The sequence below is a fragment of the Python bivittatus genome, unplaced genomic scaffold (assembly GCF_059951505.1).
Source record: "Python bivittatus isolate LINGU-HERP-01145 unplaced genomic scaffold, Pbiv_v1 ctg000700_np1212, whole genome shotgun sequence".
In the NCBI taxonomy this organism is placed as follows: domain Eukaryota; kingdom Metazoa; phylum Chordata; class Lepidosauria; order Squamata; family Pythonidae; genus Python; species Python bivittatus.
In genome coordinates this window covers 17,558,236-17,576,250 of record NW_028277098.1, presented here as the reverse complement: position 1 = coordinate 17,576,250, position 18,015 = coordinate 17,558,236, and the positions used below count along the sequence as shown (strand labels likewise).

General features: G+C 37.1%; 1 protein-coding gene across 1 annotated transcript in view; it reads left to right on the top strand.

Annotated features, from left to right (window-relative positions):
* The first annotated feature begins 795 nt into the window (after positions 1 to 795).
* The window catches only part of STXBP3 (syntaxin binding protein 3), a 32,205-nt gene continuing 14,985 nt past the window's right edge, over positions 796 to 18,015 (top strand). The window contains exons 1-9 of the mRNA XM_088153344.1: positions 796 to 949; positions 4,911 to 4,960; positions 8,037 to 8,118; positions 10,108 to 10,184; positions 10,848 to 10,926; positions 11,565 to 11,665; positions 13,630 to 13,778; positions 14,574 to 14,664; positions 15,293 to 15,417. Coding sequence (XP_088009470.1) covers positions 892 to 949; positions 4,911 to 4,960; positions 8,037 to 8,118; positions 10,108 to 10,184; positions 10,848 to 10,926; positions 11,565 to 11,665; positions 13,630 to 13,778; positions 14,574 to 14,664; positions 15,293 to 15,417 — 812 coding nt within the window. The 5' untranslated portion in view covers positions 796 to 891. The remainder of the gene's footprint in view (positions 950 to 4,910; positions 4,961 to 8,036; positions 8,119 to 10,107; positions 10,185 to 10,847; positions 10,927 to 11,564; positions 11,666 to 13,629; positions 13,779 to 14,573; positions 14,665 to 15,292; positions 15,418 to 18,015) is intronic.

The following is an 18,015-nucleotide window of genomic DNA, read 5'->3' as shown; positions in this document are numbered from 1 at the left end:
TGCACTACCATGGATCTTCACCATGTTTACATTAAAGGAACAGATCACATCTGCCTGCAAAGAACTGAGCCATAACAGCTGGTATTTTTGGTATAATAACGTGACTGTGAGGCTTTAGTCTTCACGTTTAGATGGCACCCGCTCTGAAATCGCCATCAAAACACAGAACATGTCCATCTGGCTCTGCCCTAGGAAGAAGGCTCTGGCAAACCACTTCCGAAGAACAGTTGCCTTGAAAACTGCAAGGACTCGTCCAAGCAGTCACTGCAGGGTCAGCAATGACTGAGCGCAGACAAAAAAAAAATAGTACAGTAACAAGGCATGGCGCTCGGAAATAACTTTAGCCATCCTGAACAGAACGAGTTAAGAATCCTGAGATGTTGTTTTATTTTTTTTAAAAGTCCCTTCACTAAAGCTAGGTTCGCACATCACGTTCGGCTAAGATATAGCTGGCTTGTTAGGGGTTCCGTGGTTTGTCAGAACCCAAACGCTGTGGGCAGTTCATGGTTGAGTATTTTCTGCCAGCCCAGACCACCAGGTTTATTCGGCAAGCCATGTCTCAGCTGCCCATGGATTAGCCGACATTTCATATGGGAACAGCCAGGCGAGCAGAAGCACTGCCCGCGCACCACCGCCGCCGCAGCAACTCAGCGCGGCTCCCGGCTTCCGCCCATCCGAATCCCCAGGGCTTGGGCGGCGCGTCCTCGCTTCTTCTTGCCGCACGTACGTCACCAGTAAGTTCGGCAGGAAAGGCGGCGGCGAACCTGCAAGGCCGGAGGCGGGGCTGGGTGAACCGAGGGCGGAGCGTCGCACGGGGGCTGAATGGCCCCCTTGTCCGGGAGTGCGGAATTTTTTTCGTCACAGCGGTAGCCGTGGAAGCGCGGAGGCAAGATGGCGCCGGCAGCGGCAGCGAGCGGGGACCGGGGGCTCAAGAGCTTGGTGTGGCAGAGTGAGTGTCGAAGCCGACGTTTCTGACCTCCTTCCCGGTAGCTGAGCTCCCCTTCTTTCTCCGGGCATAGAAGACCCTGCGGACGCAGGTTGCTGACGGCCTTCCGCGGTTGTCCTCTGCCTGGCACAGCCGTGGATGGCGTGTAGACGGGGAAACGTGCGAATGCGGGGTTGTTCTTCGTGAGGCGACAAGGTGGCGGTGGGCTGGGACGGTAACGCCTTCGTCTGGTATCGGCCCCGCGTCTGGACCCCTTAGTGCGCGTGCATCTCGAGGGTTAGGCGAAGCAATTCCTTCGCTTTATTTTTCGCCTCAGGAAGCGCTTCACCTGCTAAATCTGTAGCATGTTGCCCTCTTTAAAGATCCTTTCCCAGACTTTTCTTACATGGCCACTCCTATTCGTATTCTTTCTGGTCCCTCAGAGTGGCGTACACGGATGAATCTTCTTTTTCTTCACAATAAGCTTGTATTTTAAAAGTTCGCCTGATTATTAAAAATAATACGAGTACAGCCGTGGAAGTATGTTAGGCTGAGTTATATGAAAAAAGCCCAGGGTCTTTTAAATTCATTCAGATCCCTGGTAGGGATGGAACGTGGTGCAATATTATCAGGTTCTAGGCAGGCTGCTAATGCAGTGGTAGAGAGGTGCTGAGATGGTAATCGGATGGATTACTTATGATGGAAAAGAGAGATTGTTTAAAATAGAAATTGATATGTTATTTTAAAACTAGTATTTTAGAATCTAGTCTCTGTGTGTGCGCAAGTGTGTGGCTTTTAAGGAAGCAGAAGAGATTAATAAATTAAGAAAATACTATCATCATCTGAGGGCAGTCACCTAATAGACAGCATTTTAAGATCAGAATCTCAGTTCAATTTGCTACCCAATTCTGAATTTTACAGTGTGATTGAGCATTGACCTAGTTTACCTTCCAGGATTGCTCTAGATAAAATGTTATCAATCCACCTACTGCATCCTGAGCTCTTTGAAGACAGGGAATATAAATGAATTATTTTTTCAGTAATAACCATTCCACATAATCTTTAATTTTAAAAAACTTATTTTTAAAAATGGTTGCATTGTTATATGGAAATATATTCTGGTTGGTTAAGGTGCTGTTCAGGGATATGTGGTGGAAATTTCATCTTGCATACTCTGTACTTGTATTTGCAACTGACAGTTCTCATCCTGGAATGGATGAAGCAATTGATTTATAGGTATAACTGAGTGGATGAAGTCTGATGGCTGATTTAGAGTTCAGTTCTTAGTTGTTTATTTCAATATTTTCAAAGCTCTATACAAGATTGTGCTTTATGTATGCTTCTGACTTGGTCATCCTTTCTGAAATCCCTATCTTTATAGTTGAAGGGATTGTTAAATGAAAGGATCATTTATCTGATTATGTCCTGTGAAATGCATTTATGGTATTTGTATATATATCTTAGTTTTTTGTTTTGAGGAAAAATAATGAAAACATGTGCACAGAGATCAGTATAGCTGTGTCATTGTTTTTTGTGATCTTATTATTGCTTTTACTTCTGGTAGTTTCCTTTTTTGAAAAAAAAAAAATTGTGACTCATCAGCTGTGTTCACATAACATGCTTACCTCCTGTTAATTTAATTGTGGTTTATTAACCCAGTGCCATAGTAGGAAAATTAAGTGTATCTCAATTGTATGTATACATCACATTTACACAAATTGCTCTTTTACTAGTATTTATACATTGATTTGATGTAGATTCCTTAAAACGAATCTTGACTTTATAGCTGGTTTAGTCTTTAAGAAATTCTTTACCTGCTAATCACAAGATTTGGGGGAGTTTTAATATAGATTGTAATTAAAAATTGTAGTAGGTTCTTTTGGATATAAAACCTTTTTTACCCTGAAAAATTTGGAAGTAAGAATTGTTAATTACAGTTGCTCCCAGCCCTGTTTAACTCAGCAGGAAACAGGCACATGGTTACCTTCATAAATTAACTTTCTAAAAAATTCTCAAGGGAATGGACTAAGAAACTGCTGCTTCCTCTTAGACACATCAACTTGTTCACTCATGCTTGTTCCTTTTCTGTTCTGGATTGTTCCAATATATGAGCGCAGAAGTTTTGCATGCAAAGGCTAGCCACACTTTTTCTCTTATGTTAATTTGGAAAGTGAAATGTACATTGTTGGAACTTTATAGTAAATGCAGAAAAATAAGCACTGCCAGGAGAAACAATAATTGCTATAAAATCATTTAATTTCACTGATAGTAAAGCCAAATTGCACTACCTCTGGAAAGTTTGAAATCAGGGTGCACTATATTAATGGGGGAAAAGATCTGGAAGAATAATTATGATTTTGGATACAGTATTGTATAGAGGATGGGTTTTAAAGCTTTTTTATACCACAAAACTTGTTAAAAACATTTTTGGAACCCCTGATCAAGGGGGAGGGGCTTCTGAATGTCAGCTGAGAAGTCTAGCCCCTTTCCTTCCCTTTTCCTAAGGGAAAAAAAATTCTCCACAAAGGGCTAAGGAAAAAAAACAACTCTCCAAGAGACTAAAAGGGTTTTTTTCCTCTTGTTTCATGGAATCCATTCAAGTCCTTGCAAAATCCCAGTCTGAAAAAACCCAGTATAAACTTTAATTTAGAAATTATTACAGGAAAGTTGCAGATGCAAGAATAAAAAAATCTTTATGATAATTACAGTTTTCCTTATGATGTATTTAAGAACATAAATATAGTATGTAAAAATGGGGAAATAAAGTCATGTAGTAGGTAAAGTATATGCTGGTCTATTTGGTACTTTGTTGTTGTTTTCTAACAGTCATAACCTATATTCTGGAGGCAAGAATGCAAACATCGTAACACATAACATTAAAAACCAAGGAACTGATTCTTTGAAGAATTAGTTATTGTACAAACCATATTTGTGATCTAAATAAAGTATGAGTTGTGTGTAATATCTAAGTCTGTTTAGTCAGATTTTTTCAGTACTACTCTAATTTAAGGATGCTTGGCATATAGTGCATATATTCATACATTTTAAAGACAGTTCCTGATCCAGTTATATTTAAATATATGTTAAATACATGTTTGTGTGTACATGTTTTATATATGCTATGCTTTTTGTATTTATAAGGCCATGTAAAGGCCAAACTTATGAGGTCAACTAAATGATTTTAGGATTTTGTTGTCATTCAGGAAAATATAACTGGCGTGATAGAATTAGAATACAGTACTGATTCAAATTTTGTTTCTAAACTGTCAAAAGAATAATACCAGTGCTTTGTTTTCTAGTGCAGTGAGAAGAGATAAAGAAGGCTAAGGCTTGACTTAGATGCAGTAGTAACTACATAAGTGAATCTGCAGGAAATATACCTGTTTTTCTCTTGCTTACAGTGACTGTATTTGCATGATATGCTAACTGTAAAGGTCAGCAGATGAGTATATGTGTGTTATTGTTTTCCCTCACCACACATTTTTTGTAAATTAAGTCTAGTTCTTTGTTATTCAAGATAGGGACTGTTTCAGATTCATATAATACGGTAGACTTCAATTACAGAGCTGCACGCTCATTATCCAAATTCTACAACTGGTATTTCATGCAAACAAAGTCGATGATTTTTCTTATTCTTCCAGTGTTGACCTAAGGTTCTTTGTGCTTGTCCTTCAACCAAGAATTGGAAACCAGAAATAATATATTGTTTGCAAAAGATGTGAAAACCATGTTTTCTTTATCTATGCTAAAATAAATCAGATTCAATCAGATTAATAAATTAAGGTGCTAATATATTAGGATTTCTTATTGTTTTATCACTGTACTTTGTAATGCTGACTAGCTTAATTCTCCAATCTTATATGTGACATTGCATGAGAATATAAATTATTTTTAAATAGTTCATTTCTAGTGTAAGCCTTTTTCCCCAGAGAGATGAAGCATTATTACATGTTTACCATAGTAATAATATATATTTTTCCTTTAGAACTAAAAACATCAGTATTTGATGACTGTAGAAAAGAAGAAGAATGGAAGGTAAGAAAAATTATTGAACTGGTTTATCCATGATTTGTATAGTGTGTTTTTAAAAGCATTTATTCAAGGCACATCTCAATGTGTAGTTGAAAAAGTTACTCCAATTATAGTTAAATGATAGAAATAATTGGAACTGTTGCAGGTTTTGTAGGAGTATAATAGGTCCATAGTTCTTTGGAGGAAGTCTTGTGGTGGTAACTACTAATCAGCTGCTTTACAGACCACTTGTTATGGAATCTCCATAGAAGTCTCCAATAATAACTCTATGCTTGGAATATCCAGCTAGGATTGCTGTTGGAATTGGGGCTGGAGTAGTAGGAAGTGATAGTGAGAACAGCTACACTGAGGTTGGCTGCAACAGTGGAACAGCATTGCAGTTGGAATTGTAGATTAGCTGCTGGCAGGGCTACCAATCAGCTATTTGGAGGTGCATCTGTTATGGTGACACTAGAGAAGACCCTCTCCTTCATAGCAGCATGAATGTGATCTGTTCCTGTGACACTTGGTGGGCAAAGTGGATGGACTGCCCTGGTAAATCTTTGTTCCTTCAATGTGTGTGTTGACAATTGAGAATTGTTGCACCTTAGCATGGTGGGATCAGGAGTTATTTGGTAGTCCTGTGAGAATACCAGCCAGCATCTTGTGGCCATGTCAGGATGCTTAAAGGACAGTCATCATTTTATTCTGCTAGTGTCTCAGCGCCCTGAAAGGAGAAGCAGTTATTTCATCTGTTTCAATTAGCAAAGGGAGCTGAGGAAGTTTGATCAGTCCAAACCGAAATGGCCTTGGATACTGCATAGTTGTGCTGAAGCAGTATTATTTTGCCTCCTGGAGTGTAAGGAAAAGTTGGAAATTATTTCTGAATGAACAGTATTTACCCCAACATACAGTTGGCCCTAACCCTACAGGCCTTTAGGAAGGCAGTTAAGACCTGTCCCTTGAGGTCAGGATGAATTGAGTTCCAATTGATGAAGATTTCAATTCTGATTGTCATTTTGCTGTTTCAGTATGTTTTAATAAAATATGTTATTTCTGTATTGATTATGGTTTTCTCTTCTTTGTACACTGCCCAGAGTCACATGGTTTGAGTTGGGCCGCCATATAAATGCTATAATAAACAAACTGTTTTCAGGCATGCTTTGGCATTACAGGTAGTTCTCATTGAATAACCACTTGTTCAGCGACTGTCCAAAGTTACAATGGTGCTGAACAAGGGAGACTTATGATGGGTCCTTGTAGTTGCGGCCTTCACAGTGTCCCTGCAGTCATGTATTGCTATTTGTGACCTTCACTGCCAGTTTCCAACAAGCACAGTTAATGCGGAAACCAGCAGGAGGTTACAAATGGCGATCATGTGACTGTGGGATACTGTGTCTTCACGGGATTCACCCATAGACAGCAACTGGGACTGCTGCAACTGCCACCATAAGTTGGTGCAGTCATGTGATGTCATGCTTTATGACCATGTCACTTAGCGATAGAGTTGCTGGTCCCAATTACCCTTGTTAAGCAAGGACTACCTGTAGCTAGTCTCAGGAATCAATATTTTGGAATCTTAAGAGTTTGGCTAGATAGTTGTGTTGAGAACTTCTCAATATTTCTCTGTAATTCCAAGTCAAAATAAAATGTGAATAGATTATTCAAATGCAATATACTATACCTAGGTTTCGGGCAGCTGTTGAATTATTGAAGAGAGATGCATTTACATAGTTGCCTGAAAGGAAGTCCAGATGCTTAATTTGGAAGAGTGTCAATTCTTTTATTATAAGAAGTGCAGTGAAGAAAGATATTGTAGTTATTACAGACAATAATGCCAAACACAGGACATAATTCAGTTTATTATGTGGCAAACAATGTATTTATTTTGTAAGTTAAAACATTTTAACCAAAAAAAATGAAGTATACCTTTAAGATGCATACTCTTTTGAAACAGAACAGCTGGTTTGTACTTAAACAGCTGGATAATATGGTAAGCCAAATCCAATCAACCCAGATTTTTTTTTGTTCAGTGCATGGAATATACAGATTTAACTTTATTCCATCCATTGTAACAGTAGATTTGTGTCTGGACCCAATCATGGCACTGGCTTTTATTTGAAAAGCTTTGGACCAGGATTTTTGATATGCTACCCAATCCCACACATGTATGAATCCAAGCATCTAAAATGTGTTCCATTATTGTCCAACATAAAAATGAGTTAAATTGGCATGGGACTGAGTCTTTTTTTGATACAATGCCACAGTTGTGAAATTACAGTTGGGAGACCTACATGATTCAAATGTAATCTTTTTCTTAGTAGTAGAATCTGAATTGGCAGATCTCTGAGGCAAATATATTCATTAACTTGCTCTTGTGAGACATGTAGTTATATTTTGATAGTGTTTGTTTTTTGATGCAGTCCTGCTGTTGTAAACACATTGGTCTCATTTGTGCATTATGCTAAAGCAAAGATTTAACCACAATTTGTTGAATAAACCATAGTTGTCTGGATTATACAATCCATTAAAACCACATTATAGCTTAGCATAATGTATGAACCCAGCTAACATTAAACACTATACATTATGCACTTGTATTACATATACGCTTGGGAAATTAAAGGTTGGTGTGTTCATTTTTGTCTCTCTTCTAGATATATACATGCATATGGTATATTAGTGAAAAATGTAGTCCTTGCAGTTGACTTCAGTGTAAGCTTATGCTAATATTGATAGTAGATGTAATGGACTGTGAGCATAACCTTGAGGAACAGGAGGGAGAGCCACAGCCAAGGCAACAGTCAGATAAGAAAAATGTGAACCCAAAGCAGGAATGGGATTTGAGAAAGCATCTCAGACTTGACCTTCCCTGGTCCTCTTTAGAATAAAGGAAGGGAGGGGGGAGGCACAATCAGAGTTGTAAGATTCTGTTACTGTAATCCTATAATAAAAGTAGTTTTAGTATTCATGGTGAATCAAGTCTGGTGTTCAAGTCTGGTCTACCTTGAAGGGCTGACAGCATGTTACCAAAAAGTAATTTGAAGTCTAAGATGGTATCCAGTTGTCTGAACTACTGTTTTGATTTTTATTTATGAAGATAATTCTTCTAGATGACTTTACTACTAAGCTTCTGTCATCATGTGGTAAAATGACAGATCTACTTGCGGAAGGGATAACGGGTAAGTATCTGTTAAGCAGAATTAATCATCTTGGCGTAGTTTTGCTAGTTAATATATTTGCAAGGTGAAAACTGCATTCATTTCTGAAGTGATTCGACTTTTACAATTTTATTTTTGTTAATTGTTCTCATACTATTTTAAATGAAACAAAAAGTTGGGGTAATTAAATTTGTACAAGCCTTGATATAAGCTAAGACAGAGCTCACACATTTCACTAAGCTGAACTATTAAGTATGGTTTATTGTATAAAACACAGACAGTTCACAGATAATGCAAAGTTATAAAACATGGTGTTTAAGCCATAGTGGTAGGGTCACCCAGCAAACTAATTTAAAGCAAAACAAGCTATATTATGGGTTTAGAGCAATGCTGGAATGTATCTCATGTTCCATTGTTCATTATGTATTTATTTATTATGCACAATTCTATACAATTAGCTATCTAACAATAGAGATCTGTTCATGTTTAGACATATAGAGCCATGGTTAGACCAAATAGACTTGTGTAGCACTTCAGAGATGAAGAGCAAAAAGTGTTTCAGAGTGTGGGCACTCATATAACACCTGTCAGCAACTGTTAAAGTAGCTGAATTTTTACCCAGGATTGCATGGATGCCCTCTGTAGCTGAAGCATAATCCCAGGAAAAGGTGCATTCAGTTTAAAGTGTGTCAACAGGCAGTGTATCCTTTTGCATGCATTTGGAAGCATTTTTTTCTTCAAAACACTGCACAGCCATGCTACTGAGCTTATTTTCTGACTCTAGTTGAGATAAAGGGCCTAAATCAGAACCAACATTCTTACAAAACATTCTCAGTCATAGCCTCTGTTTCCATGAAGCACTAAGCCCGATCATGGTATGACTTAGTGTTATATGAATATGCTCAAGTGCTTTAAAAAAAAAAAGAAGAAACAGTTTGCTTTGAAAGTAGGACCAACTCTTTAGGCCCCCTCTTTTATGTATCAGTGCTGATCTTAAAAAAAATAGATACCTGTTTTGGAGATTAGAAAGGTCTTTCAATATATTTTTAGGTTTTTGGGTTTTTTTTGGTATTTACCACCTTTTATTAGCAAAGGCAGAGGTTTCTTGTAGACCTGGGATAATAAATAGGGATGTGAAAAACAGTTTGGGTACAGAACAGCTGTTTTTAGGTGGGTTGTGCCCAAACTGAAATATATGTTTGATCCAGATATGGAATGAAACAGGGCTGTTTTGCTCCAGACAGGGATATTGGGAGAGCTAGGTTGATGTAGTGGTGAAGACACCAGGCTAGAAACCGGGAGACCGTGAGTTCTAGTCCTGCCTTAGGCCCGAAGCTAGATGGGTGACCTTGGGCCAGTCACTCTGTCTCAGCCCCGGGAAGGAGGCAGTGGCAAACCATTTCCAAAAACCTTGTCAAGAAAACTGCAGGGACTAGTCCAGGCAGTTGCTAGTAGTCAACACTGACTTGAAGGCATAGAAAAAGGAAAGAAAAGGATATTGGTGATAAAGAGGGGAAGGAAGGCACTGGGAAGATTAGATATGCTGGGGTTGCTGATAATTTACTTCTTTAAAAATGTTCTGCTAAATCAAGCAGGAATCAATTAATCTAATTGACTGATTAAATGATTAAACATTTAAGCTCTAGTTAATAGCATAATAAAGCAAATCTGTCTGTTCTCTCTGATATCTTATGAATAACATCTTCATAGACACAGCTTTTGACCGGATGAATATCTGGGATATGCTTTTACAGGGAATCTGTTTTACCATGTTGTTATATTGTTGGAATTAATGTTGCTGATTAGTTGGATTGTTTTATAATAAATTGTTTGTTGCTTAGAATTTTTTAGGAAAGTCAGAATAATTAAAAAACAGAATACTTAAAAAAAAATCTAGCAGCTTGTATTTTAGTACATCTTGTATTTTAGTCCATTATATATGTTGGTATGTTAAATTTTGCATGCAAGTGTATTTAGGGTGATTCTTGTAATTAATATTTTATTTTGTAGCTGTGGAGAATGTTTACAAAAACCGTGAGCCAGTCCCTCACATGAAAGCCATTTATCTCATTACACCTACAACAAAGGTTAGTGATCAAAAGAATAATTCTGGGTTCTCATCATTGTCTCTGCTGGTTGGGATTTCTGGGTGATAGTTCAGCAACATCTGGAGGGTTGGTGGTTTCACCACCCAGTGTTAAACCGTAATTCAATACTTTGAAAGTAAAACTTGAGCTTACATGCTTCTTTCTTCTTGTATGACATGTGCTAGAGGAGAGTTCTAGAAGCATTCTTTTCTGCATTTTTAATTAATTAGAGTTATTAATAGCATCCAAACTTAGTTCTATTAATTTACATCGTTATGTTAACATAGGATTTTAAACTACAATGTTATTACAGCTTGTTTGTACAAGTACTAGTCGTAAGTGTGTTGTCTTTCCCCCTTTTCTGTATGCTGCTTTGCCATCCAAATAAAACTATATAAATGAGTAATAAATTCACAAATGTACTTCGTTTGCCAATTTTTTGTGCTCTTCCTCTTTTTTTCATCTTCACCCTTACCTTGAAACTCCTTGCATAAGGAATAATAACCTGAATGTTCATATCAGACTTATTTTAACAGTTTCTCAGCTAGCTATTGCTGGAGAAGTTTTGCTTAGAAGTATATAATTTATTAAATCTTTTTACAGCCTTGTTCTAAGAGCAAGCAAACAGTTTTTAACAAATAATTTTTTTTCTTCATGATTCAGTCTGTAGATGGACTTATAAATGACTTTATAAGTAAATCATCCAGCAAGTACAAAGCAGCATATGTCTACTTCACTGATTGTGAGTATTTACTGATTGAGAAAATAACTGATCTTCAATTATAGCTGTTGGTGTAGCCAAGACAATGGCATTTTAATTTAATATGAAAATTGGGGGCCTCGGGATGATTCCTAAAGAAGGAGCATTTAACAGTTTGTAGACTATCTTAGGGTGGTAGCTACATTATTGGAGCTTCACATGACAGAGAAGAAATTTGTTTCCAGAATTGCTTTATTTTATTTTGGGAATCTATATACTGCTAGCATGGCTCATTAGAGTTTGCATGTCAACTTGGAACTACAGTGGTGTACAGAAGAATTTACTCTTGTTCCCTGCATGTCTGCTCATTTGGTTAGCTATTTTGGTGGAATTCTCTAATGAACATATCTTATTGGCTTCATTGTGCTCTGATTGGGGTGTGAAAAAATAGATTCTCTGACAAACTATGATATTCCAATATGAAAATAATTAAATATTTTAGTCTTCAGTTTGGTCTGTTTTTGTGTTTAAAATAGTTTGCAACTATGTATGGAATATTTTACATAAACTCCAAGTATACATGGAAAAATGCAAGACATTTTCATGAGAGACTTGGGTATTTTTAACTTACTGGGTGAGGACATGTAATATATTACAATTGAAATTTTTCCCTCTTTCAGTTTGTGATGACAAACTTTTCAATAAAATGAAGTCATCCTGTTCAAAAGCTATCAGAAGGTGCAAAGAAATTAATATTAACTTCATCCCTTATGAATCTCAGGTAAACTTAATATTGTAAACCTTTATTTTATTTTTAAGTGTTAAATCATCTGCTGCAAAACATGTAGCTAAATTATTTTAAGAAAAGACTGTGCTTATCTTTGCTTAGTAAGGCTAAAATAATGTGTACAAAAAAAATATAAAATTAGGAAAAATATATAAAGCTACTCAAATCACATCTATAGATCTATTTTTCTTCATATAAAATAAGCACACAAGATTTTTTTAGCATTGCATAAAGCCAATTATGTCTAAATATAAATGGTTTCCTTATGTTCACTTTAGAGGTTTTTTTAGATCACTTGGAGGAAGCATTGTATAGGCAACAACATCTCTCCTCCCTGGTCCTAATTTTTCATTAGCTGTAAAACAATGGATAATTAGGGATTTGTATATCTATTTACATAGTGGTAGGAGCAGTTATATTTCACTGGGCTTATTTTCAAGGTCAGCTGTATCATATTACAACCTTAATATGCATTTTGTTTACGAGAAAACTTGACAGAGTTTTTATGCCCAAATGTTTTTTTAAGTTGAACTGCAAGAGTGGCTCTTAGTTGGCAAATGTGTTCTTTAAATTTAACTTTTGTCTATCCTTCTTCCAAGGAGCTCAGAGTAGTATATTGCTATCTGTGCCCACCTACTTTGTTCTTACAACAATTTTTGAGTAGCAAGAAAGTGACTAATCTACAACCATCTTGTGAGAGGTTTCCCAGTGAATGGAACTTTAAATCCTGATTTTAGTATATGCTTCATTTACTAAACGCTAATCTCTTGACAGTGAGGAGTAATGCATTAGTTAAAGCAGTATATTTTCTGAAAACATTTGGCCTATAATTACCCCTGCAGCAAAATTATTGCATAGTTTATCAATGTTGTAATTATGAATCAGATAAAATACAGTTTAGTGTCAAGCAGTGCTGATAATAACTGTAGACACTTTTAGGAACCTCAGTTGTACGTCAGAGTACCGAAGAGGTTTTGAATATAGTAACCCAAGATCACCTGTAATACATCAATTAGAATGCCTCATTTCAGCACCCAAAGGCACTGAGGGTCTGGATTGGGAAGAACAAATTGTGATTCAACTCTAGTAAGACTGAGCGGCTGTGGGTTTTGGGGCCACCTGGATCTGGAGATCTTTAACTCAGAATGATGTAGAGTTGGTATGCTATCTGGGGATACTCTTGGGCTCATAGTTCCTGCTTGAGGAACAGGTGGCAAATATGGCTGGGAGAGTCTTGGCACAAATCCACTATGTGCATCAGTTGCACTCATTCTTGAATTAGAAGGTTCAGCTCATATTCACTCATGCCTTAGTTACTTCCTGATCGCATTACTGTAGTGAGCTCTACACATGGTGCCCTTGAAAAGCATTCAGAAGCTCCACCGGTTCAAAATGTAGGAGTGCATGCAGTCTTGGGTACATCAGGGTTTGCCCATGTGACCTCACTGCTGCAGTGATGGCTCCCAGTACTCTTCTGAATTCAATTCAAGGTGCTGGTTATCACCTTTAAAGTCCTGCATGGCATGGGGCCAGATTACTTGTGGGACCATCTGTCTCCAGTGGTCTTAGCCTGTCCCACCAGATCTGACAAGGTAGGCATGCTCTGGATCCTTCTCTGAAATAATGCCATCCAATGGGACCCAGGAAATGTGCTTCCTTTGTCACAGTGCCCTTCTCCATGAAATCTGGATGACCCTGACCCTGATGGCCTTCCATAAGACCTGACTTTAACCTCAGGTGTTAAGACCAGGATATTAGTGGAGCCTAATATGTGCATTTTGGTATTGTGAGTTCTTGGTTTTTTTGGACCATTTGTTAGCCACTCAGAGTTTTCTTAAAAAGTATCCATAATAGAGACTACATTCATTTATATTTCTCCTGTACATTTGACATAGATTTCTCCTGTACATTTGACACTGAGGACCTATAGGCTGTAACAAAATTGTTTCTTGACTTAGGTATTTACTCTTGATGTCCCAAATGCATTCTATCGCTGTTATAGTCCCAGCATGGAGAAGACAAATGATAATGTAATGGAGCAAATAGCTGAGCAAATAGTTACTTTATGTGCTACTCTAGAAGAAAATCCAGGGGTCAGATATAAAAGGTAAGACTGGAAACACTGTTTTTTATACCATTGCGGGTTTATTAAGTGGTATGTTAGCTTACTAGAAATGCAGTTCTATGCCTAAGCAATTTGGAAGTTAAATGTATTATTCTGGAATTAAGAGGGATCTTAAATTTGTTTGTTTATTGGTTAAATTTCTATACCACTGCTATCAAAATCCATTGAATGTGCAAGAGAGAGAGTTCTGTTGTCATGTTATGGTGTAAGTTAAAAGCCTTTTTTGTCTGTCAGGAAATTCAGGACAAGTTCGGCACAGGGAGATTTTTGTAGCAAAAGGAAAATGTTGAGTGGGATTGTTAATTCAGAAATTAAGATTTCCTAGGGTTCTAGTGGCACCTGATCACTCCTTAACATTTCTTGTTTTCCAAGTTGTAAGGCTTAGGTTAGACAAAGGTACCAACCTAGTCAAGTGACTAATGAATAGTGTTTCTGTGGCTAACAAGCTCCATCCTGTGAACTCAACTGATTAACAGTAAATAACTATAGTTCAATAGCAGAGCAGTTGACATTCATCTGCTCCAGATTTCCCTAATCTGTTACCTTTCAGATAAGGCGGTCTACATTCCCTAATCTACAACAGTTTAAATTCTAATAGTACTAATCTGTATGGACATATGGTCTGCCTTGGTTTAAGGCAACTTCCAGTGCACAAGTATGTGGTATTTTGAATTTCTGCAGAACAAATTATTCTGACTAGTGAGCGAACACTCTTTCAGAAATCCATTAATGACCTAATAAAGTTCAACAGAAATACTTGCATTTTTTTCTTTTCAGTAAACCTTTGGATAATGCCAACAAACTTGCTCAGCTAGTCGAGAAAAAGCTTGAAAACTATTATAAAATTGATGAACGAGGTCAAGTAAAGGTAGAGTGAAAGCTCAGTTTTCTCTCAAATGATAACAGACAGCTTCTTTCTCAATCTCTTGGAAATATAGCTGGGCAAGAGGAATGCTATTATTGCAGCAACTTTTATTACATGGTTTTGAAATATAATCTTAGAAAGGAGGCATTGCTCTTCTATCTACAAGAATATGGAATTGTAGTTCGGGTTAATGAGCTGCAAAAAAAAAACAAGCACAACCAACCAATGGAAAAGAAAAAATAATAGCACTGTTAAGACCATGGAACTTTCAATAAAAAAACTGATTTGGGGATAGCACCATTCTTTCACTGAAAGAACCTACAAAAGTTCCTCACAGATGGAGGAAAGGAGTATCAGATCCTCTTCTCCTTGAATATTATTTTCATTAGTGCACCGTGGATGGTAAGGGAACAACATTTTGGTTTTGCTGTCTGATGTCTTCTTAACATCAGTTTCTATTGCTCTCATTTCTGGAGTTTGCTTTCTCTTTATTTGGGACAGCTATATAGGAAAGAGGCTTAACAGCTTTAGAGAAAACTATATATTAAATAAGTTAATCAGTCTTCTGTTTTTCTTTTTTCTGTATTGCCAAAAACATATGTCAAGGTTTCTTTGTTTTGTTTTTCTTTAGGGGAAAACTAATTCCCAGCTGTTAATAATTGATCGTGGTTTTGACCCTGTGTCTACTGTGCTTCATGAACTCACTTTTCAGGCAATGGCTTATGATCTGCTACCAATTGAAAATGATACATACAAGCAAGTATAATTTTATTTTGACCTTTATATTGTTGATGACAGATTTGCAGCTTCAAACTGCAATAGCTTAAAGATGCATCAGTAAACATATAGTTTTATATTCAAACTCTCTTTGCTATCCTTTATTGCTTGAATAATATCCCAAGAAGGAAAATGCTTTGCAGCACAATCTGACTTTTTTTCTTTCAAAAAGAGGGCTGGAGAGATTCTAGTATGTTATGAATGGTTACAAAATCCCCAGTTTCTGGCCTGCAGCAAGTTCCATGGAAACTTAGCAGTATTCTCATTTAGAGAGGCACAAACCTATGGTAGGTTCTGCACTGGAGGCAGCAGAAAGTCTTCTGCCTAGAGTGGTGGGAGAAAATTGTGTGAACCCTTAGGACAATCTGTAGTACTCCGATCTGAGCACCTACGTCCTGTTAAGATTAAGCCCTAGGATAGTCAGCTCTCTTAAGACAGGTAATTTGAGCCACATGGAAAACACTAAAACAAGAGTAGTATGCACAGAAGGATACCAAAGAGGAAAACATTGTTCTCCAGAAGTCCATTGCTACCCATCTTAAGTTTGCCAAAGACCATGCAGATGATCCAGCAGGCTATGTTTTGTGGGCAGATGAGACAGAGTGGAACTTTGGGCTTTAATGAGAACATTATGTTTGGAAAAAACAAGACATTGTAACAAAATAACTTCACCCCAAATGTGAAGCATGGCAGTGGGAGTACCATGGTTTGAGGCTGCTTTGCAGTCTTAGGATCTAGATGGCTCCTAATCATTGAGGGAATAATGCATTCCGGATCATACTGGCAAATTCTATAGAACAATGTTAGGTTATCCATCCATGAGCGGAAACTTAAATGTATGTGTGTCATGCAGCATAACAATGATCATAACTATAGAAGAATGGCTGAAGCAGAGGAAGTTTTTTGCTTTGGAATGGCTAAGTCAGAGCCCCGGCCTTAACCCAGTTGAAACGTTGAGGCATGACTTGAAGCAAGCAGTTCATGCCAGACAGCCCCTAATTATGAATGAGTTGCAACACTTCTGTAGGAATATACCAAACTACCTCCAAGTCAATGTGTGGGATTGATCAACAGGTGTGGGAAAAATATGGTTGAAGTCACTGATGCTAAGGAGGTATTGCTGCTTAATAAATACAAACGTTCACATATTTTTCCAACAGATACAGCTAATATTGCCTTAATGTGTCCAATAAAGTACACTGCTTTATGTGTTGTTTGTTTGATCAGAATCTCATTATCTATTGATAGAAATTAAATGAAGCTCAGATTACATTGCAGGTCACAGTCCTACAATTATATTATAGATATAATATAATTATAGATACTTCTAAAGGGTTCACTAACTTTCTCTCACCAACATATCATCATTCATTGATTTATCATATAGTCATGAAAAGAATGATTAAGCCTACAATCTTAAAAGCAGTTGCTAGTGATTAACATTTAGAAAGCACAGTGGGATTTACTTCTGAGTAAAGTTGTCTAAAATTATAAAGCAGATGATGTAGGCTAGAACATTTCAGTATCTTAATGTCTAGTGCAGCTCGGCAAGATAGGTTCCTCTATGCATTTCTGTGCATATTTTCACTTTAGGCAAAAAGTAGCCTATATAGTATTCCTTGGGAATACTATCTGCTGATTCCATTGCTGAAATAACACTATTTACAACAGACAAATGAAAAAATGAACATTTATCTTTTATGAAATAAAAGGGTGCAGAAGCCTTGTTTTAAAGTGTTTTGAAACTAACCAGGATTTTCCATTTCTTGAGAAAAGTCATTCCTAATTTCCAAATGTGTTTGAATTTAATTCCCAGAACAGCCAAACATGATTTGGCTAGAGTTCCAGGAGATGTAATCCAATGTATTTAGAGGGCAACAGATCGGGGAACATTGTTCTAGAGGGCACTTTTAATGTAAGCAATACCTTTGGTGAGAGAGTTTCCTCTCTGGCATGATTTAAATTAATGATCAAAAAGCCATTATGGAATTGAAGTACTAATGCAATCTCTCTGTAAATTTGTACTATTGTAATGCAAAGACTGGTTTTCTGTATATTTACTAATAGAGTTTTTGTCCCTAAAGGCAGCTTAGAATAATTTAAATATGTTTTAAAAATGAGACCTATGCAGGTCTCAGATTACACTGTAGAAATCCAACAGTAAGTTGTTGGTATCTATAAGGCTTGTGTAAATCTTTCCAAAGAGAAGTTTAAGAACACAAGGAAGTGGCTATGAAGCACCTCTTTCTGAATTATTAAAACAGCTGTGTCTTTCTCCAGAATTTGCATAGCTGTTCATTATTTGCTCTGGACTCTTTCTGCCTGCTGGTAAAGTGGCGATACATGCATACGCATGCAGAGGCAGCCAGGAACAGCTTTAGAAGGAACTACATGACTCAGGAAAAAGAGGCGCTTCCTACACTCCCCTGTGCATTCATAAACAATTACTTTGAAGAATTTGCCCAGCCCTAGCATCTGTATATCAAATACAAACAAGTATAGATGATAAAGTGATTAGTGAGCAACTGTTGCATTCAACTGGAAGAAATGCTTCAAGAATAGTCAGTACTTTATTCA